Here is a 25,679-nt window from a genome sequence, read left to right as displayed (position 1 = left end):
GGGTAAGCCAAGTGATTACTTTGGATGTTAATTTGTGATGCTTTAACCAAACTGAACACTTCTCTCTCAAACAAATTGGAGCTAATGGCCTCTCAGCCTTTGGTAGATCAAGGGTCATTAATTGAGACTCAGCAAAACGTTTCTGCTTTAGAAAGGATTTATGTTCTACTAGGACAGGGGTTAAAACAATTTCTGATTCACATGCTCTATTAGTTATGGATAATTTGATGATTTATCATAGGTTGGAAAATAAGGAGAATTCCCTAAGTAAGAAAACTCTGTAGTTTGTGAACTTTCCTACAGTTGCTTCTGTGGCTCCACTGTTAACTCTTAAACGTTATTTATTTGAAATTTTGAAATCACAGAGCAATCGTGTCCTCCTATATTAAAGGCATATTATTTGCCATTAGTGGTTAAGAAACCATCTGATCAAGATATTGCTCCAGGGATGGATGTGTCTTGTGATGAATTGAATGTGACTCAGATCATTACTGGAGATGATTAAGAAGTTCCTGCAACCTTGATAGTATATTTTGTATTAGAACATAATAGAGACTGGGTCTTGCATTTATTCTTCAAGAAGAGAGAGGAAAAAGTTTTGAATTGTTTAGTTTGAGTGTTTCCAGATGTAAGTTTGGGTCACCCAGAAGAGAAGAAAATTGTTTTTTTTTTTTTACATGAGACCTGGGGTATTACAATTGGGTGGATTATTTTGGTTAAACTTCCCATGTAAATGTGTAAAACTAGAATCAGTTAGATATATTTTATGATCCAACTCATTTAAATACTTTTCTGTATCTAAACATAGTAGCTATTCAGGGATTTTGGAATTGCCTAATGTGACATCTACTCCTTGAGATAGAGTATTCTGCTGTATGCTAATGTATGCATAATTTCTAATTTGTAGTAATTTCCTAGAATTGTGCCTTGGATCGCCATCCTCTTGTGGAATGTTATGGATGACTGAATTCATGTTTCCTTTGTATGGGTATCTAGTCGTTTTTCTTAATATTGTTATTCTCATCTTGTTTTTTGTACCAAGTGTTTTTCCTGGTGTCATGTTTAAACTTATTAAAAAAAAAGAAAGAAAAGAATATACAAGAAGGTAAATTTAACAGCAACAATCAGGAAATAGTTTTTCACAGAAAGAGTGGAGATGCCTAGAATGTTCTCTCAGTAGTGAGGTGATGGGGACAAATTCAGTGATAAAATTCAGAATGGTGTGCGATAAACACAGAAAAGCCCGATACAGCAAGAGGTAGAAATCAAAGCAAAGCTTCAAGGATCGTCCCACTTCAAAAACACAACCAGATATCAAAACAAACTCAAAAGAAATTCAGATTAGTAAAACCACAAATGCCAATAATAAAATCATAAAAAATCAAATAATTCACATTAGAAAAACTCAACATGGACCATATTTCAGCTATATTGCTTGATTCAGGGGGTACAACAAAGCTTATCTACATGTACAAATCTAAACAATGAACATTCTATACCACGTGTGTGCTGGAGGCTCATGATACCTGTCTCATGGAGAAAAGGAAAACACTTTGGAATGTTTGGGAACCTTATGTTCAAGATCATTCACAAAAAGCATGGAGTTTGATACTAAGGGACTCATTTTCAAAGCATTTAGACTTACAAAGTTCCATAGCTTACTATGCAACTTTGTAAGTCTAAGTGCTTTGAAAATGCGCCTTCACATGTATTAGTTTTATAAGTAATATATTGAAGATCATCCACATATGTATTCTTGGATTGCAGAAGGGGGGTATTGGGATGGGGGAGGGAGGTGGGGTTCTTTGTTAAGAATGTGGGAAGCTATAAGAACAAAGGCCTTTGGCATGGTCTTTTTATCTTGTATATGTTTGGTGTGGGGATGAGAGGAGGAATTAATACCTAAAAAAGTATGTTTAATGAGAACTATATTTTCTTTTTGATGATCTTGACAAGCATTGGTTTTTGAATTGTTTGCATTTTCTGTTGCCAGTTTTCAATAAAAAGATTTAAAGTGCAATTGTAAAGGTGTTCTCTGTTTGTCACTCCACTCCCCACTTACCAGAATGGCTCCTACAGCCCCAGCCACTGTCTTCACCGCCAAGCTCAGAGGACTCCCGATATCACTTCTGGGGGATTTCAACGCAGCAATTTGTATACACCTTGGGTCTCCTCATCTGGAGCACTGCAATGATCCCACAAACGGTTGTACACTACCATATGCACAATTCTGTCAGACTGGGACACTGAAGAAACCACATTTAAAGTCCCGGTGGCAAGGGAGTGTGGATAAAGCTTGATGACACCAGTAACCCAGCTTCAGTGTTCACACAGAAAGGAGGTGGGGTCTGTGGCACTTAGTTGAGGACCACTGCTTTAATAGTTGGGCTGGAAGTGTACGTGAAAATCCCTGATTAGTAGTAAATGAAGTTTTATATTGCTATAGAAAAAGCAGAGATAGGCTTCAACTAAGCTTCAAGCCCAAATGAGAAGGAGGAACTTGGTGGGCCACATTTGATTTATTCCACAATTAACCAAAATGTTGATTTCATATCCAAGTTCTTTATTATATCATATCATGCAAGAAAAAAAAAAAAGAGGATCTCTGACTTCCAAAGCATATGGAAATAATCTTAGAATAATTCTTAAAACTGGACTAACACAACAAAGCAGAATCTAGAGAGAATCTAGAGTAAACCCAGTTGTAATGTGAGGATATGCAAAACAGTGAACAACAGTTTATACTGTATCATGCTAAGATACAGTGTGGTTTTAATTTGAATTTCTGATGGAGGGTAAGACAGGAGACACTGAAAAGTAATTCAAACAATATATTTAGTCATATAATATGTACACTGTACTTCACGTTATATATTGTGCCTTAATTATCGTATAGAAAAAGACAAATTAGGGCTAGCATATTTTGAAAACAGCTTATACCACACTGGTGGCACATCTAGCAGATTAAACCCTTCTCCCTGGTTTTACAGATCTCCTAGTCACACAGCTGAAGTGATGTCATGGTGACGTTGCTGACTTGGCCTTCTTTAAAGCTCAGAAAGCTCTAATGGAGCTTTCTGCGCATGTCCCTGGGCTCGTGCCCTACTGTACTTACTATGTATAATGCAAACAATTGCTTTCCTCCTCAGTTTTTTAAACTGCGGCAAGACCCGCGTTGCCTTTCAGTCCCTTCACAGCATTTTAGGTTTTCTTTTTACTCATTTCCTTTCTTCCCACAATTTTATTTTTTTTTTAATTTGTATTATATTTCTTTGAGTTTCATCATTTTCGAATATAATTTAGCAGACTTATTATTTCTAATGTCTGGTCTAAAACCGAGTTTTAAGTGGTGTCAGTCCTGCACCAGGAAAAATATTTTCTTCTCAGTGTTTGAGATGTCTGGGCCAGCAGCACTGTGTTGAACAATGTGCTAATGTGTTAGGTTATGTCACCAAAAACTATAGAAATAAGAACTTTGAAACTGAAGGACTACTTACAATCTCAGTCTTCTTCAGACAAAACAGCTTCAATTCCTACTAAAAAGAAATGCTCTGGTGCTAATGCTGTGTCTAATGAGTCATGCCCTAGTTCTTCAGCCTGTGCACTAGACACCTCAACTTCACAAGACCCTCCTCGATCCCATGTGATGCTGCCAGTGGATCAGGAGTCAGCTAACAATGCCATTCAGAGCACCTTTAGCATCATGCAAATTATTAACATCGACATGCACAACTCCGAAAAGAACGTGCATAGACGTCATGAGGAAACATCCAATGGATGCTGGGATCCCTCAATGTTAAACTCTTCTGTTCAGACACCGATAAGTCAACTTGGCAGCGGGACAAAAGTAGAAGGAAAGTAGGTCTTTGCACCATTCCTCCATCACCTCTAGTAGCCAGTCTCGGTCTCCATCCCGGAGCTGACATCAGCATAGACATGGCCATAGGCACCATAGAAGCGCATGTTCAGTGTCGTACCGCTCAATCTTCTATGCGTACTGTATCTAGTCATTCGATAAAGTCTTCTACCTCACACCATCCCTCCACAAACAGGCGGGGCAATCTGATTAGGCTTTAACTAATAATATCCTTCAGTTGCTTTCTCAATTCCTTAATCAGCAACAACAACAGAGTTGTTCTTCTCTACTTGCACCTTCTACCTTTCAGCAGAGCTCGCATTTACAGCATTTGTCGGTACCAGCAGTACAGCAGGAATCCCAGTTAACTCAACACTTTGACCATCACTCAGTGTTTCGTTCAGATTCTTCTAATTCTGATACTAGATCAATGACTCCTGATCTATCTCCTCTGCAGCCTAGATCTCCCTCTCCTGAGTCGCAAGACTCAGCATCTACGAAACAATGTAGAAAGGATTCCAAACATAACTCTTAATCACAAAAGGATTTAGGATACTCACCAGGAGGATTCCTCTTATTCTAAATTTTTGGTAAAAATGGCCACAGCCTTAGTACTTCCTTTACCATATCAATCAGGAGCTCAAAACAATAGTCATTCAGTGTTGAGGTATTTAAACCTTCATTGCGCTCCCTATAGATGAAATATATCAAGACCTGCACAAATCCATTTGGACAACTCCTTATTCAGTTAGACCAACTAAACAAAATTTAGATAATAAATATTGAGTACTGAAAGTTTTAGGACATGGCAAGCAACAATTGTCGCATGTTTCTTTGGTAGTCAAATCTGCAATCAGGAAGAACAAAACGTTTAAAGGATGTATGCCTTATCCTCCAAACAAGGACCTTAAATCTATGGACTTAATGGTTAAAAGAATGTACCAAAAATTCCATGCTTGCTGCTCACATTGCGGTTCATAATTATTGTTATGTACAATAATTATATACTATTATGGATAACTTGAATCAGTTAATAGAAGGATTATCAGAGGCTAACCAGCCTTCCTTCCAGTCGATTTTAGCACAATTTGAAGATTGAGTAGATGATTTGTGCTGCAAATGACAGCTATGATACAGCTGTTAGAGGCTCTGCGATAGCAATATCTACCAGATGATTCTCACGGCTCAAAGCTTCAGCATTGAAGGAAGATATTTTTGAAAGGGCAGCAAATGCCCCTTATACAGGGAACACTTTATTTGGAAAAAAGGTGACAGAACTTATAGAGGGCATAAAACAAGAGTGTACTACTTTAGAAACCCTAGAAGAAGAAAGTGCAAAAACTTCCAGATCGACTTATAAACGTCTTACTATTCTTCCAGAGGCAGATATCAAGGGAAGCATAACTCTTATTCCCAGAGAGCTACTTACTGTTCTAAGTCAAACCGACCATGACAGCAATTCCATAACTCTGGTAGAGACAACAAATCTAAAATAAAACAAAACAACGACACCTGCTCAACAGGTGAAACCAAGCACTAGTTTTTGACATAAATCTTCGTCCTCACATTCTGTTAAGGGGCCATCTTCAGTATTTCTGCAGTGCTTGGAGGGCCATCATGACGGACACTTGGGTGCTGAAAGTTATTCAAATCGGGCACCACATACATTTTCTTCATCTCCCACCATCACAACTGCCTCCTCTGTCCTCAACTCCAGTGGAACAGTTACGATTACTGCAACTGGAAGTTGCCAGGCTTTTATCTGCCCAAGCCAAGTACATCCTGATGCTGCTTCATCAACTGATTCCATATTTGGACAAGCTATCTTATTGTCTTCCCTATGAAGTGTCCTCTCTTCCTCCTCCAGTACCAGGTAGGTCACTATTACTTATAAGTATTACTTAATACTATGACTGTTCCCTGTGTTAGCTTGGGAGTCTTCAGCTCTGTGGCTATGAGATCTGTAAGTCTGGGAAGAAATGAAAGTTACTTACCTGTAATGATACTTCTCCACAGACGGAAGATCTCATAGCCATACTGACTCGCTCTCCCACCCAGAGTTGTCACCAACTTAAGGAAAAACTAAGGCATGAAGCGATTGTTTACATTATATGCAGTAAGTACATTAGGGTACGAGCCCAGGGACATGAACAGAAAACTCCATTAGTGCTTTCTAAGCTTTAAAGAAGGCCGGGTCAGCAATGTCACCGTGACGTCACTTCAGCTGTGTGGATATAAGATCCTCTCTCTGCAAAGAAGTATCGTTACAGGTAAGTAACTTTCATTTCTGTAGTGCAGCGTGGAAATGTTGAGTCCATTAGCTCCTCTATTTCCTTCAGAAGAAATACTGCAGAGGTATGTTCTTCCCCCACCTCACCCCATCCATCACAGACTGACAGCAGAAGATGCTTGGCTTCTCTCCTCCAGCTTTAAGCCTTCCAGGAGGTTCTTCAGGCCTTCCCCAGCAGGTACAAGGTCCGAGGCTCTTCTAGATTTTCTGTCCCGAATGCCCTTTAACCCTGGACTGTGCTGCAGTAAAAGGTGACAGAGGTCAACATGACCTCTCTCTGCTGCCTGTGGGACAAGACAAGAAAAACTGAGGGACTGGAAGTGATGGCACCTCGCCTCATTCAAAACACATGGGGGAGTGGGGTCTCAATATGATGAATGGCAGCATACTACCAGCAACCTGATGCTTCTGCCTTTGGGGGATTATGTCACTAAACTGAACATTTAAGGGCTAGACAAAACTTCCGTGATGCTAACTGCACAACTCTTACTAGCTGGAAATCTTTAGGAAAAAAATTGGGGTAACACTAACTGTCTTGGACAACACCTTTTTAGAAGTTTCTGGCATATAAACTTTATTTTGTTTAAAAAAATTTTAATGCTAAATCAAAATTCATTACCTTTACAAAAATAATGGCAATCTTGTAGAAATGTAAGTTTTTTTCAGATATTTTTCTTTTAAAAATCAGGCCCATCTATGACACTTACTTATAGAGATGATGGGCCCGATTTTTAAAAGAAAAATATCTGAAAAAAACTTAGTGATTCTGTGGATACAGGATTTTTATTTTCCCTCTGGCTCAGATTCCTGTTGAATGACCATTTTTACATTAAAACAAAATCTCCATCCATACATTGGGGTCCTTTTACTAAGGTGAATAAATGGATTTAGCACGTGCTAAATGATAAGTAGCCCATTATATTGCTATGAGCATCTTATCATTTTGTGTGTGCTAAATCCATTAGCGCACTTTAGTAAAAGGACCCCATTATCTTCATATTAAATATCCAGTAAAATGAAAGAAAGGGATAGAATTTTTTCAGAATGCAAGGGTTTCTTTTATGGAAACAAACCTGATCTTCTCAGAGACAAACTTGAGCAGGTTTTTTTTTTAATGTATGGAAGAAGCAGAAGAATCAAGATCACTAACCAGGTGAAACTTATGTTAACTTTCACAAGAAAATTTAGAGGAAGAAAATATTAGTATATGTAAATGCTTTATGGTAAACAGACAAAATGCAAGTTCTGAAGTAATCATTGTTTAATACATGTGCCTGTTCATCACAAGTACTGAACCTTGAACACTAACTGAATGAGTCAGGACTATCTTTGCCATTGGGGATTTCCATTTAAATAATGTGTTAAGCAACAGGTATAAATATTTTGGGGGGCTATATTTTATTAAAGAGATCCCAGTGACAGCCATGCTGAGACAGACCAAGTGCATCAAGCCCAGCATCCATTCTCCTGCATGGTCAGTCCCGGCCATAAAGTACCCAGCAGATCCCGTAAGACTGATCTATTTCCCACAACTCATTTCCAGGGATGAGCAATGGCTTTCACAATTCTGCTTGCCTAATAATGTTTTGGACTTTTCCTCCAGGAACTTGTCCAATCCTCTTTTAAATCCCACTAGGTTAGTCACCTTGACTACTTCTTCCAGCAACATATTCCACAGCTTAATTATGTACTGCATGAAAAAATCTTTCTACAATTTGTTTTCAATCTGTTGTCCGTTAGTTTCATATAATGCTTTCTTGTTTTGTGTTTGAAAGGTTAAACAACTACTCCTCATTTCCTGTCCCAGCCCAATCACGATTTCCTTGTCATATTTCCTCTCAATCGACTTTTGCAAGACCCATTGGTTGCAGAATCTATTTCTTGGCCTTTCCTATAACTTATACATGCATAGCAGTATGTGTTATTAACTACAGATATGAATTTTACTTTCTGTTACTGCACAGCTGCTACATTTTCTGAAACTTGAGCAGCATCTTTTATTTTTCTGTATTGTGACTGGTCAGCCAAGTCCCAGCACTCGTGGTATGGTACCAAAAGAATTTATGAGGGACTAAGGAATGACAGAGCAGCTTTATAATGTCTATGTTACATTGAGATAATATGGTAGGGTGTGGGGGAAGTGGGACATCAAGGATGAAAATTACAGTCAATTTAACTGGATAGGATAAGATAACTAATTCAGTTGGTGAAAGAGATGGAATTAGAGCTCATAATATCTTGACTCAGTGTTCTCAACACCAAACACTTCTTCCCTGTGCTCAAAGAAACTCCCTGCATGCCCTTGTAATTCTGCCTCCTCTTACACTCCCCTTATCATACTTCTTGCCCCCTCTCAGCAGTACTTATGGTCTTTCCTGAACTCCCCTCTCACCCTGCTGTGGCTCTCCCTCCTCCCAGGATTCATACCTTGTGCAGACAGGTCATGCCATCGCTGTCTGTGATGCCAGGATCTGCCCCCTGGGATAGCAGCAGCTGTGCCACCTCGGTGTGCCCACAGTAGCAGGCTCTGTGCAGGGGTGTGGCTCCTCCACTGGTCTGTGCATTACAGCATGCACCACTTTGCAGCAAAAGTTCGCAGACAGCCAGATGTCCGTGGCGACTGGCATAGTGCTACACAACAGAACCTAAGATGTTAGGTGAATCTCTTCTGAGCACTTCATTGGCTCTCACCAAGAAGCTATCATGCAGTTTCTCATCAGTGAACCATCATACAGTTTTGCTCCCATTGTCACCTGTCTCTCATCAGGAATCTCTCAATCACAGCCAGGCCCAGGCCCAGGCCCAGGGCAAACACCCCCCCCCCCCCCCCCCCCCCAGGGTCTGCTTACTTGCTTGTCTTCTCTCCTGCTAGCTCCGCTCTGCTGCACAGGTCCTTCTTCCTGCAACATCCAAACAGGAAGTGCTTTACACAGGAGGCGGGATGAGGACGGAGGACCTGTGGCTGGCAGAGAAGAGTTAACGCAATAACTCTGCTCTGCGGCATGTAGGAGAGCCATGCTAGCGCTCGGCGGGCACCGGGACCCCTTTGGAGGCCAGGCCCTGGGGAATTTGCACTCCCTGTCCCTCCCTCTCGGTGGCCCTGTCCAGTGATGGAAAAGGTTAGGACACCCTTCACTTCACAACTGCAACCAATATCCTCTTAGACCAAGCAGCAGCTATTCCTTGTCAAATACGACATGGTGCCACTGCTTACTTCTCCATGGGACAGCGAGTGCCACCTCTGTAGCACTTCCACTCTAATCCACCCTAGGAAGGGAGTTCCCACACAGCACTATCACTGGGCCTGAGTGGCCACAATGCATCACTGCTCGAGTTCTACTTGTTATTTTATGACTGGCCATTCACCTTTCTGTATCCCATGTCACACGGTGTAGATATCTCTACCACTATGACACTTACCAGAGCTGTATAACCAGACCGGTCCTGCCAGCTGGGGTCAGTGCCCCTCTCAATAAACCTTTTGACACGGCCAAGGTCCCCATCCATGGCAGCCAGCCAGATACCTATAAAGGATTAACCATTCATTAACAAGGACATTTACAAAGATATGGTGACATCACTGTTATTTCAGGAGCAGGGTAAGCAGCAGCGTTTGTACATTAGGGAGCGGTGTGGAGGGGAGGGGGCGCACAGTTTGTACAGTAGGGAGCAGTGTGTGTGTGTGGGGGAGGCTGTTTGTACAGTAGGGAGCAGTGTGACAGTATGTGTGTGTGGGGGGGGGGGGACTAATGTTTGTACAATAGGGAGCAGTGTGACAATTCAAGATGGATGAGTGTAAATTTTAAGGGGCTTCGACATTAACTTCAAAACTTTTAGTACAAGAACAGTGCTGGACAGACTTCTACGGTGTGTGCCTTGAGAATGGCAAGGACAAATCAAACTCGGGTATACGCATACCATGTAAAATGAGATTATCCTTGTTGGGCAGCTGGATGGACCGTACAGATCTTTATCTGCCGTCATTTGTTACTATGTAAGTTAGGACTATGTAAGTTAGGACATCATTTTTACCTCTTTCAAAGTCCATTTCGTCCAATGTCTGTTGAACGCTGCCTGGAACAGAGGAGCCATGGCAGCAGCAAGCCCTGTCCAGACTCTGTCTGGATGATGCCATCATTCTTGCTCACTGTGGCTGATGAAGTGTTTGAATCATGGTTCTCTTCATCTACCGACCCATGGTACAGTTATGAAAGGGAGCCAGGGTTTTCCCTTCCTCGGGGGGCTGGTTCAAGAGCACACCTGCAGAGCAGAACAACAAAGCTCAGCAGGATTTCTTTACTCACAGGAATAAAGTTTCAGAGGGAAAAAAGACCACATTTTATTTCTGTGTCTTCGGGATTTGACTCTGGCTGAAGGCTATGCAAAGAACAAGTAGTCAGATTTTTGTGCCCATGAAATGGATAGGTGTAAGTAATAAGAGAAGAAACCAAGCTGCATCTCCTTGTTTTTGGAACAGATTGGGTGTGGTTGGTGAAGAGGAAATCTGAGCTGGATTTTTGTGCCAAAGGAGGATCAACCAACTTGTTCCATGATTTTCACTATGAATTATGCATAGACCTTGTACAGCTAAAATATACCCTTTGGGTAGAACAGGGGTTCTTAACCCAGTCTGGTTTTTAAGATATCCACAGTGAATATGCATGAGATAAATATACACTCACTGCCTCCACTGTATGCAAATCTATCTCATACATATTCATTGTGAATATCGTGAAAACCTGACTGGCTTGGTGTGTCTTGAAGACTGGGTTGAGAACCCCTGTTCTAGAAAAATGGAGGGAAAGTGAAGATATGACAGAAACATTCCAATTTTTAGCCAGCTTCCATGAAGTATCAGAAGGAAGCACTTTTCATAGAATGAGAAGCTCAAGGCAAGAGATCATCACATAAGAGGGGTTCTCAACCCAGTCCTCAAGACACACCAAGTAAGTCTGGCTTTCAGAATATCCCCAATGGATATGCATCCTCAATCTGGAGTGTCGTTTAATGTCCTGTTATGATCAATTGATAATCTTTTGACTAATGATAACAGTACTAAGAATTTAACAACTGCTTTCTAAATATAAGCAAAACAAATTTATTCAATTATTCAACTTTAAATCAAGTGCATAATACTAGTAACCATGCTAACATTCACTCACTCTCTCATACTACTCTCTATACCAGTACACAAAGGTGCTTGCTGAAAAAGACATTAAACATGCATAATGACCTAAACTAATACACATGCAAAACTGCCTCTGAATAAACACTGCATTTACTGCTTAATGCTTGAAAGTTCTAAACGCCTCAAGGCAGTCCTCTTTAATCCTCTTTACAAGTTCCTGCAGATCTATAAAGGTAGTTGAAAAAACAGTCTGTTGTAAATGTCTCTCCAATCGCTGAAAAGACTGTTGTAATCGTCTCTCCACCAGAAAAAATGAATTTACATATCCTGTAGATTCACACTTATCTTCCACATCACGTTTACATCTCACATTGGCGATCATGTCATTGATTTTTTAGATGTTAGGATCGCTTGGATAAACAATGGGCATTGGTTGATGACATCAGCAGCTACCCGTGTTTAATCAACGTATCAACGAGTGAAAATGCTGTGGAAGATAAGTGCGGCCACTGAAAAAGTCCAACAATGCACACCATCCGGGGATACCTCCCACATTCCCAGGAGCTTAAACTGTACCTTATTCTCAACAGGGAATAAAAAAGTGGGATCCCATGCCCCATAACTGTATTCTGGACCAACTGCAACCAGTGAACGCTTCTCCAGGGTAAGTCTAGGTATGCCAGGTTGAAATAGTCCAGACTGGAAAGCAGTAACATCTGTGTAACTGGAAGCAAATCAAGTATAGTTAAGTACGACTGAAGCAGTCAAATTACCCTCCGTTTTCAATATGAGAATTTAATCAAATCTGCTATCTGACCCTCCATAGAGAGCTCCCCATCAAGCCAGATACCCAAATCCCTCACTTGATGAGCCCACTGAATGGCTATTCCATTCATTTCAACTGAGGAGTGAAGACTATCTTCAGAAGAATATAGGAATAGCCATACTGGGTCAGACCAATGGTTCATCTAGCCCAATATCCTCTCTCCGCAACACATTCCCAGTGCTTCTGATTTTGCCACAGTCAAGTGGAGTTCAAGGGTGTCCAACCACTCAGCGGCCTCCTGAAGGCAAGCATTCAAGACATGCAATTCTTCACAAGTTCCTTGACAAATAGGACACAAAATCATCCACATAGAGGTAGCAGATAAACCCTACATAGATATTAAAAAGGGCTAAGGACAAAACAGATCTCTTTGAAAACCCTGGTACAGCAGCCACAGCTCAAACTATTATGCCCTCATCATTTCCCATTGCAGACGACCAGATAAAAAGAAGTAAAACAGAGTCACAATGTTCCCTTAATCCCCAAAGCAGAGAGTCGTCCTTGAAGTAACTGATTTACCATATCAAAGGTCATTGTAATATCTAACAACACTTAGATTCTGAAAGTTATTCTGGAAGATTTCTTTTGGATAAAGAAGTGTGGTAGCTTGAATGCTTGGAAGAAAGGTCAACAAACATGAAAATATATGACGATTTCTCTTTTGGGAGCTACACTCTGTTATATTTTTGTCTGTCCTGAGGAAGGGATTGTAACTCTTCAAAGAGCATCACAAAATATATTATTTAGTTCAATAAAAAGATATAACTTAAATGTGTTATTGTTAACCTTATTTTCACCTAAAATTCATTTTCTGCTATATCAACACCAAGTAAAATATTGAAATAATAATCATTCCGTCTCATAACTTCAAACTTTGTTAAACACCACTGAAAGATTGATATTTAGATCATCTATAAATTCAACAGTTACCCCTTTGTTGGTGCAGTTACATTGGTTTACAGTACAGGCACAAATTGTTTTTAAGCTTTGCTGCCTTGTATTTTTGATAGTTCATGGTGAAGTGCTGCATATGGTTTAATCAGATTATCTTCTAGGAATGTCTTTCCAGGTTCCAGGTGTTTTCTAATTTTAAAATATCTGGATCCAAAAAGGATGGTTTATAAAAAAGATTTTGCTAGTACATTTGCATATTTGGAAGCTAGCCATTGGAATGGTTTACCAATCGCTATTAGAAGGCATGATTTTTTTGAAAGTCATTGAAAAAATTCTTATTTAGAAACTTTATATAGTGATTGGTTTGTATAATGTATATGGGCTTTCATGACTTTGTATAATTCCTGGAGATGTTCCACTTTTTCTTATTGTGGGCCACACTGATCCTTGATGGTATGTGTGGGATATAGGTGTCAAGTAATGTAATGTAATAACTCATATCTGTCCATATTTCTTTTTCTTTGGCTCAGTAATATCCACCTGTATCACGGACTTCCAACTCAACTGAAACCAGTCTCTACTGACTTATAACTCAACAATCCTACCCCCTCTCCCCTTATCCTGCTCTTTACCCAGAAGCAGCTATGGCTCTCTCTGGGACCATACAACTTGTGGTCCTAACTCTAGCCATCAGGTTTCGCCATTGTGCAATGACTGTCACTCTGACCCCTCCCCCTAGGCTGTGAATGCTGCCTCTGCAGCAACATCTGGGGAGCAGAAGTCATCTGGGAACTGAAGCTAGTGCTGGCCAGGAGAAATGGTGTTCAGGGACAGAAGGGAAGGAAGGTACTGGGACGCAAAGGGCTAAGGAAAACTGGGAGAGGGAGAACTGGATTAGTACAGCATGCACATACGGTATGGAAGTGGAGATAAGTTGGATATATATGCGTGTTGGGTGGAGGGAAAACTGGGAAAAGTGAGCCAATCTAGTCGACCAGGCGGTCAGGCACACAAACAGGCAGCGGCCTGGCATGGCTAGTAAGAGGATCTGGGGGGAGGGGTCAGACAGACCCGCATGTAGGGGTGGACAGTGGGATCAAGATATCCAAAGCTAAGATAAAGGTTAGAAGGGGCGGGGAGGAGAGGAAGTTGGTAGTGAGAGGAGAGGTCTAGAGGTGGCGAAGGGGCAGGCCCGCAGGAGACAAGAAGAGAGGCGACTGCAAGGGTGCAGTTGCCATTTTAATTGCATTTGCAGACTGCTCCGGTGGCTCACCCACCCGCCCCAAGGTAAGGGAGATAGGGGTCATGTCGTAGCATGTGGTGTAGTGGGTGTTAGCCTAATAGAGTACACAGCAGGATATTTCAGACCAAAGCAAGTTTCAAACAGTGGCCATATGTGAAGTGTGCCTACCTCAGACTTGCACGACTCTACAACAAAACCTGTCACATTTTGCATCTTTTCAGTTTAGAAGTTTAAAACTACTATTCATTTAAAATTACTATTCAGAGTCAGTGGTTATACTGTATTTTGATAAATATAATATGTAGAATTGTAAGGTTTTTTGTGTGAAGATTTTTTAAAAGTTTTGCACAGAACTCCTCCAGGAGTCATTTTTACACAGTAATTTCTTAAAGTAAGGAGGTCTGCCTTTCTTCACATTCATATTGTTTTGTACTGAATCTTTGAAATATTGTATTTGCTCTCTTGGTGGCATCTTTAGGGACACTTGCACAAATCCATTTTTGTTTCTATTTAAAAATGACACCTAGAATGGAAACTTCCGTTCTGCCTGTAACGAATCTGTAAAGTTGGTGGGTGCCCTAAGGATGACAACCATTAGACAGACAGGTCAGGGAGATCTGGCTCTAGGACCTGTCTCTAAGAAGGCAGCCTTGTCCTTTGCCATCTCACAGTCCTGTCTGCCCTCCCAGATGCAAAACGAGGATAGCAATAATTTCTCAAGCCTAACAACTGGTTTATTTAATTCCAGATAACGTGGGATATAAGTACCAACTAACTAACTGAGCTTATACTCCGCTCAAGCCTTGCGGTTCAGAGCGGCTAACAAATTAAGAAGCTGGCTATATCCAAGAAAAACACAGTCATCCTTAACATCAATATGCACGCACTAAACAGAAATCGAATTATGATGCCAGAGCAGACAAGTTACCCATTCCAGGAGGGAGACTTTTTGTCCAGTCCTGGTATTACACCCCAAAGCAGTATAGTATTTGTAGCCCATGATTCTATCCATTGAAACTGAAGGAGTGGAACGCCGGTACTACCTGAATACTACTGAGCAACAGGACAACCTCATGTTTTGTGCCTACTGATGGACTTTTACTTATGCACTCTACCTCTGCTTTTGGCTGTTTGGCCACACCTTATTACTGCACTGGACATTTGTGCCTTATCCAGTTTTACTGTTTACTAACAAGACAAGTTTGCTGTTTACTAATGTACAGACAGAATGCAGGGCTATTAGATATATAGCTTGTAACAGTAGTTTGCAAGGCCTATACAAGACCAGCTTGCACGTAGCAACGCCATCTGAATAGGCGACCTTGGAGGGTGCTGACACCCCCCTGCATTCCTGAGCCGCACCTTATCTCCTGTGCTAGAAAGGAGCATTGTGTGTGTACAGAATAAGCTGCTAAGTTTCGTTTTTCTTGCCAGTATCATTTCAGTGTTATGACGTGTGTACGTACTGGGACTACAATTTTGTACTGTAAGAACTACAAATGTTTACTGCGCATGACAGGTATGACGTGTAAGGGGCTAATGCGCAGGCCCAGTAGGGAAGTATAAATGTAAGCGTCAGATGATTTATGACACACAGTGTCCCGAGGCTACTCGGTGCTGTTCACTTGCTAGCAATAAAGTTGCCTTGTTTGGAACCAAAATTTGCCTTTCGTCTCCTGATTTCCCACCTGTTTCATTGGCGACCCAGATGGGACAGAAGTAGAAAGGGGAATCGGATTATATTCTTCCCCTCCCCCACTGCGGTCGGATCGGGTCATCGACCCCCACCTGAGAAGGTGGTGAGTGGCCACCGCTGATTTCAGCGTCCATCTCCCGGAGGAGGGCCGATCCACTCCGCCTGACTGTAGAGGGGGCTGTGTGGTTCCGACAAGGCACCTTTTTCCATTTCAGAGAGAAGCGTACGACGGCGCAGCCTGCGACCCCGGCGGACAGGCGAGTATACTCTACGTAGTGACCGGCCCAGTAAGGACCGAAGAAGAGGCGTGATCACCCTCTTTTAGCCAGTGACTAATACGGACTATTGGTATCCGACTAGGTCCCGAAACTCACTAGGCTCCGGCGACGAAACCGAGCGGCGAACGAACGGGGGGGTTTCTTGTGGCGTATGAAAGTGTGTGAGTGGGCTTGCAGTTCCAGGCCGGGCGACCGCGTCCTGGTCAGGCCGAGTGTTGACCCTTCTGTGTCTGGTGGAACGAGACCCCTTACTCCTCCACCTCCCTTTTCCCCCTTTGTCCGTCACCTGTCCTTTGGCACTCAGGTTAGGATGGGCGGGGGTGGGTCTTCACCGTTAGATTTAATGACGGAACACTTTAGCGAAGTGTTCGACCTAGATAAATGTAGCAGGGCCGGGATGATACAGAGATGTCAATTTATGTGGCCAGGGCTAGGAATTGCTGGATGGCCCCCGGAAGGGTCATTCGAGTATGAAAAAGTGGCGGCGGTCATGAATATTGTTATAATTGAGGGGAACCCAGGCTGCCCCGAGGACATTCCATACATAGAAGCGTGGTTGGATGTAGTCCGGGATCCGCCGGCTTGGGCCCAACGGAAGGTAGAAAAGGCCGCCCTTATGTTGGTAAAGCAGAGAAAAGGCCGGAAAACCAAACTTAGAACCCTGCCGACCCATGCCTTCGCTCTCCAAAGCTCGGCAACCGTTGCCGTCCCGAAGGCCGCAGGGACCGCCCCCATACGGCCTACCGCCCCTAGCACTGAAGCCACTGAGGCCATGCCCCCTGCTACCAGAGTTAAGGCAGGAACTACGCCCAGTACTACCAACACACTTTCTAGGAAAAAACCCCCAAAGAAAACCGCAGGGAAAGTTCAGGGTTCGGCCGAGAAGAAGCCTCCAAAAGCCCCGATACTTGCTACGGTGGAAGCATACGAAGACGACATTGCGCCGCCGCCCTATGCTCCTATGTACCCTGACCTTACGGGCCTAGCAGAAGGCCCCGCTGACGCCGGGACTTCCGGGTCAGAGTCGGATGCCGGGGAGACGTCCCGCCCAGCCTCACCTGAGTCACCTGGCCTCGCAACCACACGGAAGAGTAAACGGGTTGTGAAGAATATTACTCGGTTCCCCCAATCGAGTCCGCAACAGGCCCTTCCGTCCAGCCGAAAAGGGGGAACCTCTCACTTATTCCCAGTCCGACAGTCCACCACCTATACCCCTAACCCGGCAGAAGGGGGGGGCCAGCCCATCGAATCAACAGTCTATAGCCACGTTCCCTTCTCAAGTGCCGATTTGTATAACTGGAAATTCCATGGGCCGTCCTACGACCAGAAACCCGAGCAGCTGATAGAGCTGGTGGAAGGCATTATATACAGCTACAATCCAACTTGGGCCGACCTTAGGCAGTTGAGCGCCCACATCCTGACCTCTGAAGAACGCCGCCTTTTACAACAAAATATGGAGCAAGCCATCCGGGATGCGAATCCGGCCCATGCCAATTTACAGAACCTACTAGAAACGGAGGCGCCCATCGCTGCCCCCACGTGGGATTACCGAACCGCCGAAGGCCAAACCTTTATCCGCCGATACCAACAGGCGTACCTGGCCGCCTTAAAGAAGGGGAAGCAGAAGGTTACCAACATGGGAAAAATCCACAGTGTAGTCCAACAAAAGGACGAGAGTCCAGGGGACTTCCTTGAACGACTTATGGAAGCATTCAGAAGGCACAGCCCGATAAATCCCGAAGACCCTAAGAACCTCCCAACCGTGGTTATGAGTTTTGTTAGCCAGTCAGCACCGGATATACGAAGAAAGCTACAGAGAACGGAGGGGTTCGAAGGGATGAGCCTAAGCCAACTGAAAGCTATAGCTGATCGCGTATTCGGATATCGCGACCAGGAGGAGAAGGTGGAGGCCCGGAAGGAATTGACCAGACGGATGCGGGAGAAGGCAGATGTGTTGGCCACGGTGCTGGAAGAACGAATGAGGTCTAGACCAAAGGGGAGGGGCAGGAGAACAAGAGGAACGCGGTCCCCCATAGGGCGTAACCAGTGTGCAAATTGCCGACAAGAAGGACACTGGTGGGCTGATTGTCCAGAGGAGATACGGGACAACCCGAGAGAAGAGGAATCATGGGACCGGCAGAGAGAGGAGGAGACCGGCGACCGCACGGGGGCCCCTAGGCGAGGCCGTGGAAGGGGCCGAAGAGAGAGAGGACGGGATGACCGGAGGGAATGGCAGATGGCTGTGGACGCTACCCGAGACGGCACAGCATGAAGAAACCGGGAGGGCAGAGGCACTGACCCTCTGGTGGAAATTCGGGTGGGGACAGAATCTATGAAGGCCTTACTAGACACAGGGGCCCAGCGATCTGTTATCACCACAGCCATAGCCCCAGCCACGAAAGAAACTATACCAATTGTGGGAGCCTCCGGGAAATCCCTTGCGGCCCCCCTCCTCAAAGAGCGCCAAGTCCAGATCGGAGGGACGATGGTGTCCCATCAGTTCATACACATCCCTGGATGCCCGGTCCCCTTGATTGGTCGAGACCTACTCTGTAAGCTCCAGGCCACCTTGAAGTTCAAGACTACGGGTGAAGTGGAAGCTCGCTTTGAAGAGCGGCCAGTGACACTTATCTGTCCAGTAAGAGAAGAATGGAGACTACACGTTCCCCCAACCGTAGGACCCGGCGACTGCCGTTACGACCAGAACACCCCTTTCGCCCAGCAGAGGCGAGCCATAATGGATGAAGTGCCTGATGTATGGGCAGAATTGAACCCCGGCGGACTGGCCGTTAACGCTATCCCCATCTGGATTGAGCTCAAACCAAATGCTCAAGTTGTCAACCAAGGACAATACCACATCCCCTATGCAGCCCGGCATAGTATGCATACACATCTACAGAAACTCCTTCAACAGGGAGTCCTTAAACCAATCAGATCCGCATGGAACACCCCATTGTTGCCCGTTAAGAAACCAGGAACATCTGAGTACAGACCCGTCCAGGACCTGAGGAAAGTCAACAACCAGGTAGCCGACATAGTTGCCCTCGTACCAAATCCATACTCCATCCTAGCCCAAGTGCCATCTCAGACCAAGTGGTACAGTGTCATTGATTTGAAGGACGCCTTCTTCTCCATCCCTCTTGCTGTCGACAGCCAAAAGTTGTTTGCCTTCACGTGGGAAGACTTGCAGACGGGAACCAAGCAGCAATATACATGGACCCGTCTTCCCCAGGGGTTCAAGAACTCGCCTACCCTCTTCGGCGACCAACTCGCCCAGGACCTGAAGACGTATCAGGACGAGTATGGGCCGGTCGTCCAATACGTGGATGACCTGTTGGTGGCCCGTGAAACGTACACGGACTGTGCAGAAGCTACCATTTACCTCTTGAAGACCCTGGAAGCCCAGGGGTACCGGGCCAGTCGCAAGAAGGCACAGATATGCGAGATCGAAGTCGAGTATCTGGGGTTTCGCCTCCGAGAAGGAACCCGAAGGCTCGGTATCCCCCGAACCCAAGCCATCCGCAACCAACCCACTCCTGCAAATAAGAAGGAACTACGGGCACTCCTCGGAGCCGCTGGATATTGCCGCATTTGGATTATCAATTTTGCCATCCTGACCCACAGTTTGTACGCCAAGCTGAAGGGGCCTGAACTCGAGGGCCAGGATCTCCAGTGGGAGAAAAGCGAACTGAAAGCCCTTCAGGACCTTAAGGATGCCCTTGCGGCTCCACCAGCGCTCGGACTGCCAGATGTGACTAAGCCGTTCCACTTGTTCATCGACGAAAAGAAGGGATTGGCACTTGGAGTCCTCACCCAACTGGTCGGTACCTGGCAACGCCCTGTAGCATACCTCTCCAAGAGCATGGACAACGTGGCACGAGGATGGCCGGGCTGCCTACGAAGCATTGCTGCTGCTTGTCTCCTGATACACGAGGCCAATAAACTCACATTCGGCCAAACACTTTTTGTGACCACACCCCACACCATCCGCGGCCTACTCGAGAGCCACGGACCCAGATGGATGACCAACTCCCGATTGGTCAAATACCAAGCCCTCCTGTGCGAAAATCCGGAGGTGCGGATCCTGGACACGACCAACCTCAATCCTGCCACCCTCCTTCCGGCCCCTGAACCACCACTCCACGACTGTGAAGAGGTAATGGCCACTGTGCACTCGAGCAGACCTGACCTGAAGGATCAACCCTGGCAAGGGGGCATCACCCTTTTTACCGATGGAAGCAGCCAGGTGATAGAGGGAATTCGAAGAGCTGGCTATGCGGTGGTATCTGAGGACCATGTGATCGAGGCTATGGCTCTGACACCCGGAACATCAGCCCAGAAAGCGGAGCTAATCGCCCTCACCAGAGCCCTCCTGTGGGCTGAAGGAAAAGTTGTCAACATTTACACCGACTCCAAATACGCTTTCCTCACCCTCCAGGTGCACGGAGCCTTGTACAAGGAGAGGGGATTTCTGACAGCTGAAGGGAAAGGACTTGCAAATGCCGCTGAGATCTGCCAATTACTCGAGTCGGTATGGAAGCCGAAGAAGGTGGCTGTGATGCACTGCAGGGCCCACACTGGAAGAACGGACCCTATCGCCCGGGGAAATCAGCGGGCAGACGATGCTGCAAAAAGGGCAAGTCAGCTCCCCTACTCCTCTCACCCTCCTGACCCCGTACTCGTCGTCCAGCTCCCTACGGAGACCCCTATTTACACCCCCCAAGAAACGGAATGGGCCCAACAAGAGGGTCTACAGTCACGCAATGGCTGGTGGATACTACAGGATGGGCGCATATGGATACCCGAAGCCTTGGCCTGGACGGTGGCCAAGGAGGCTCACGACCGCACCCACCTGGGAAGGGACGCCCTGGGGCGCTTACTTGAGAAGACCTACTACATCAACAAACTATCCCTGTGGACCAAAAACGCTTCCAGCCGATGCGCGACTTGTGCCCGGAACAACCCTCGAACGGGGCCCGGCCCTATGCCAGGACATGTTCTCCGAGGCACCAGCCCTTTCCACGTGTGCCAGATTGACTTCACACACATGCCCCCGGCGCGCGGCTACAAAGCTATCCTCGTCGCCGTGTGTACCTACACCGGATGGATTGAAGCCCAGCCTACTAGAACGGAAATGGCTAAAGAAGTTACCTCCCTACTGCTTCATCAAATCCTACCCAGATACGGCCTCCCCAAGCAAATAAACTCTGACAACGGTCCCGCCTTCGCTAGCGAAGTAACACAACAGCTCAGTACCAGACTGGGCCTCGATTGGAAGTTGCATTGTGCCTGGAGACCCCAAAGCAGTGGAGTAGTGGAGAGGGCTAACCGATCCCTGAAGAACCAGCTAGCCAAGCTATGCCAAGAAGCAAAAGCCAAATGGCCCGACCTGCTTCCACTGGCCTTGCTGCATCTTAGGTGTACCCCCAAGGCTACCGGCCTTACTCCCTACGAGATGATGTATGCTAGGCCACCACCACTACCCTCCTTTCCCGACTCCTTGCAGATACAGGGTGAGAGTTCCTTAGTGAAACAGATGAGAGCCTTACACCAGGTAGTGCAAGACATCCAGCAGTACACTGAAAGAGTAGCTCCCTTGGTCCTCACCAATCCTACGCACAGGTTCAGGGTGGGAGACGAGGTCTGGGTAAAAGAGTGGGATGAATCTGACTGCCTAAAGCCAAAATGGAAGGGGCCCTCCCTTGTTCTCCTAACGACCTCCACCGCTGTTAAAATTGCAGGAAGCCCAGTGTGGATACATTGGACCCGATTGAAGCCTGCTGCTCCCACTAGCAGCACCCTGAAGCGTTGGACTGCGCACCAACATCCTGACGCTCCATTACGGCTGACTCTAAGAAAGACGTGAACCACCAGATTCATGCCTGCCCAGCAACAGGAACTCAGTTTCTGGACCCACTGCGTTTTTGGCTCTCTCTTTATCGCAGCCTTCATCGTGGGCCTCATTATCTTCTTGCTGCAAAAGCTCGGATACCTCCCACCACATATATAATGCTGACCATCTTCCTTCTCCTGTGTGCAGTTCCGAGCTATCATCCTGCCACCCTGAGCCTGAATTGCACTGAATGTTTGCGCCTCGTGCGCCACCGTATAGAGGGAGGATATCACCTAGTCACTACCCTCATTCACCAGACGCAGCCCCCGGAAGGCGATTGCCAGTTTCTCCCGACTTGTGCCCTCATCACTCCGAATGGCCTCCAACAGTTCCACAGATGCCTCCAAGGAAATCTCACTATCTGCCACAGCCCTACCAAACCAAGATACTACAATGTCACCCTCAGCGTAGGACTCCCTGCGTATGTGGCCGGACCTCCGGGAGTCGAGGGAGATGGCATTCTGTATTACATTAATTCTACTCGTATCCTTGTCGGTGGCATCCAAACTGTAGCAACCCTCACCTTCGACGTCTGTGCCGCCATGGACAAGCACCCTTGGTCTCGCAAGTGTGGTAGCCAGAGTTGGCGAGAGGCATACGTTAAGGACCACAAGTATGTCTGCCCCTTCAGTCCAGACATGAGATGCTGCTCCCCGTGGGTGTGGCTCCCATGCGCCGGCGACACTCGAGCCTCGGGCTGGGACCGAGTATGTGCTTATACGGGAGGAGGATATGCCGGATGCGCCGGCCTGGGCGAATTTCGTCGAGGTTCTGGTAACTATGTGTCCCTAGACTGGCCCATCCGAGGACACGACATGCCCTGGAGAGGAACGTGGGGCCTCGGCATTGACGGCGGAGGAATGGATCCGTTGACATATATTACCATATATCAGAGTCTCGAAACGAAGCCTCCTACGCACTACCAGACTACTGTTGTCGGCTACCAAGACGTATTTGATGAAATTGCTCGTGCTGAGCAGACCGAGACTAAATTCCCCATTTCCCCAGAAGCCCGAAATATGTTCCTCAATTTGGCTGAAAACATCGCCCTCTCCCTCGGAATTGCCAACTGTTTCGTCTGTGGAGGCAACGACATGGGTGAACAATGGCCCTGGGAAGCGAGAGAGATCCGACAACACACATGGGATGCACTCAACACCACTAACATTACCTTTCCCCAACGGCCGAAGCCGTACGAATGGGCCCTGAGAACAAATATCATAGGTACCCTCTGCGCTAGTCGAGCGCCATCGAAGCGTTACTCTGTACCAGTGGGAGACTCTGCTTGTACGGGGGTTCTTCAGTATAATGGCAGCCGGACGACCTGGTGGCAAACGGACAACCTGCCCGCCCCGGAGCCTATCTGGACAGAACCCACCTTGAACACGACATGGACATACGGAGGGAACGCCTCCCTCAAGTGGGTAGCCCCGGCGGGCTACTACTATATCTGCGGACGCAGGGCCTATGAACAACTCCCGACCCGCTGGTACGGTACCTGCCTCTTGGGCACGGTCCGACCTAGTTTTTTCCTTCTGCCCATACAAGTCGGCGAAACTTTGGGAATCCCCCTATACGTGGAAAAGGGGCCTGATAACCCTACCCGACGAAAACGGTCTTTCCCAATCATCAAGCCCAAAGTCCAGATTGGAGACTGGAAGGACAACGAGTGGCCGCCTGAACGTATCATTCACTACTATGGACCGGCCACATGGGCTGAAGATGGTACATACGGGTACCGCACCCCTATCTACATGCTGAATCGCATTATTCGCCTACAGGCCGTACTCGAAATCCTTACTAACGATTCTGCCCTGGCCCTCAATATCCTAGCTCGACAGAACACTAAGCTCATTACCGCCGTCTACCAAAATCGCTTGGCTCTTGACTACCTCTAAGCCCAGGAGGGCGGGGTGTGTGGCAAGTTTAACCTCAGTAATTGCTGCTTACAGATTGATGACCAGAGCCATGTCATCAGGGAGATAACTGACCGGATGGTCAAACTAGCCCACGTCCCCGTCCAGACCTGGAACAGTGCGTGGGATTGGACTTCCTCCCTCACCAGCTGGCTCCCAACCTCCGGGAGCCTGCAAGGCCTCCTCGTCATGGGTGGCCTGTTCTTGCTGTCTTGCCTAATAATACCTTTGTCTCTCCCCTTAGTTTTCAGGTGTCTCCGCTCCACCATGGAAAGCATCGCTGACCGCCGTGCTGCTGCCCAACTTATGGCTCTCCAGATGTACTCCCCCATTCCCCAGTCTGATGAAGCTGACGATGAAGCACCTTGTGGCTGATGTGCACTTTGAACCCCCTGAGTCACTCAATGGGCCATCACCCTTGTGCCAGCAAAAGACCGGCTACAAAGGGGGGGGGATTCCACTAGGGGCCCTCCGTCTCAACCCCGGCGAAGCAACCAACGGCTGCGCAAGGGCTTAGGGCTCGCTTGTTGCCTCCCTCGCTAACTATCCTTGTCCTTTCTTTCCTTTTCAGGGTTCATGGAGGTGATACTCTCCACCAGAATGGATGTTCAAGTATCAAAAGGGGGGAATGAAGGAGTGGAACGCCGGTACTACCTGAATACTACTGAGCAACAGGACAACCTCATGTTTTGTGCCTACTGATGGACTTTTACTTATGCACTCTACCTCTGCTTTTGGCTGTTTGGCCACACCTTATTACTGCACTGGACATTTGTGCCTTATCCAGTTTTACTGTTTACTAACAAGACAAGTTTGCTGTTTACTAATGTACAGACAGAATGCAGGGCTATTAGATATATAGCTTGTAACAGTAGTTTGCAAGGCCTATACAAGACCAGCTTGCACGTAGCAACGCCATCTGAATAGGCGACCTTGGAGGGTGCTGACACCCCCCTGCATTCCTGAGCCGCACCTTATCTCCTGTGCTAGAAAGGAGCATTGTGTGTGTACAGAATAAGCTGCTAAGTTTCGTTTTTCTTGCCAGTATCATTTCAGTGTTATGACGTGTGTACGTACTGGGACTACAATTTTGTACTGTAAGAACTACAAATGTTTACTGCGCATGACAGGTATGACGTGTAAGGGGCTAATGCGCAGGCCCAGTAGGGAAGTATAAATGTAAGCGTCAGATGATTTATGACACACAGTGTCCCGAGGCTACTCGGTGCTGTTCACTTGCTAGCAATAAAGTTGCCTTGTTTGGAACCAAAATTTGCCTTTCGTCTCCTGATTTCCCACCTGTTTCAAAACCAGTGCTTCTGGGAAGGGTAACTTGGCAGCTCTGCAAAAGTTATAACACCAAGATAGCAAGTGTCTGTATTCACACTCTCACCCGCCGAGCACCCCTCCTCAGTCCTCACACTCATTCAGGGATCGGGAGGCCGGTCACCCCTCCTCCCCCTTGATCTGCCAGCTGTCCCCCTATCTTCCACTCTCCTCCTTGTCCGTGGCGTGGCGTGGCGTGGCGTGGCGTGGCACCCCCCGGTCAAAACTGATACCTCAGGTCGCCCACTAACAATCCCCACAGCTTTCCTTCTCCGGTCCCACTCCCCGCCGTACAACGTCTCTCTCTCTCCTCCTTTTGCATCCCGCCTTGCC

At 46.2% G+C, this 25,679-nt stretch overlaps 1 protein-coding gene and 1 long non-coding RNA gene across 5 annotated transcripts in view; both read right to left on the bottom strand.

Annotated features, from left to right (window-relative positions):
- Window positions 1–2,546: 2,546 nt before the first annotated feature.
- LOC115469226 overlaps window positions 2,547–25,679 on the bottom strand; it is a 133,069-nt gene continuing 109,936 nt past the window's right edge. The window contains exon 2 of the long non-coding RNA XR_003941973.1: window positions 2,547–4,533. This is a non-coding gene — a long non-coding RNA (uncharacterized LOC115469226). The remainder of the gene's footprint in view (window positions 4,534–25,679) is intronic.
- Window positions 2,547–25,679, bottom strand: ANKRD39 (ankyrin repeat domain 39). Of its 4 annotated transcripts, XM_030201657.1 has the most exons (6): window positions 25,332–25,365; window positions 15,166–15,254; window positions 10,179–10,406; window positions 9,567–9,670; window positions 8,574–8,777; window positions 2,547–6,430 (listed from the first exon to the last, which is right to left on the bottom strand). In XM_030201657.1, exons 3-6 carry the CDS (start codon window positions 10,282–10,284, stop codon window positions 6,242–6,244), a joined length of 603 nt encoding a protein of 200 aa, XP_030057517.1. In that variant the 5' UTR covers window positions 10,285–10,406; window positions 15,166–15,254; window positions 25,332–25,365; the 3' UTR covers window positions 2,547–6,241. The 4 variants fall into 4 exon arrangements, with proteins under 4 accessions (XP_030057517.1, XP_030057518.1, XP_030057519.1 ...); XM_030201658.1 differs by lacking the exons at window positions 15,166–15,254; window positions 25,332–25,365 and adding an exon at window positions 25,580–25,679; XM_030201659.1 differs by lacking the exons at window positions 15,166–15,254; window positions 25,332–25,365 and adding an exon at window positions 25,414–25,519.

The sequence above is a fragment of the Microcaecilia unicolor genome, chromosome 4, assembly GCF_901765095.1.
Source record: "Microcaecilia unicolor chromosome 4, aMicUni1.1, whole genome shotgun sequence".
Lineage (NCBI taxonomy): Eukaryota > Metazoa > Chordata > Amphibia > Gymnophiona > Siphonopidae > Microcaecilia > Microcaecilia unicolor.
The sequence above is the reverse complement of the archived record's forward strand: the minus strand, read 5'-3'. Positions and strand labels throughout refer to the sequence as shown.

Coding starts and splice junctions, on each gene's coding strand:
- ANKRD39 (XM_030201658.1), bottom strand. CDS start 10,284: ATGATGGCATCATCCAGACAGAGTCTGGACAGGGCTTGCTGCTGCCAT. Junction 9,671..10,178: donor CGAAATGGACTTTGAAAGAG/GTAAAAATGATG, acceptor AATCCTTTATAG/GTATCTGGCTGGCTGCCATG. Junction 6,431..8,573: donor GCATGACCTGTCTGCACAAG/GTATGAATCCTG, acceptor CTTGTCCCACAG/GCAGCAGAGAGAGGTCATGT.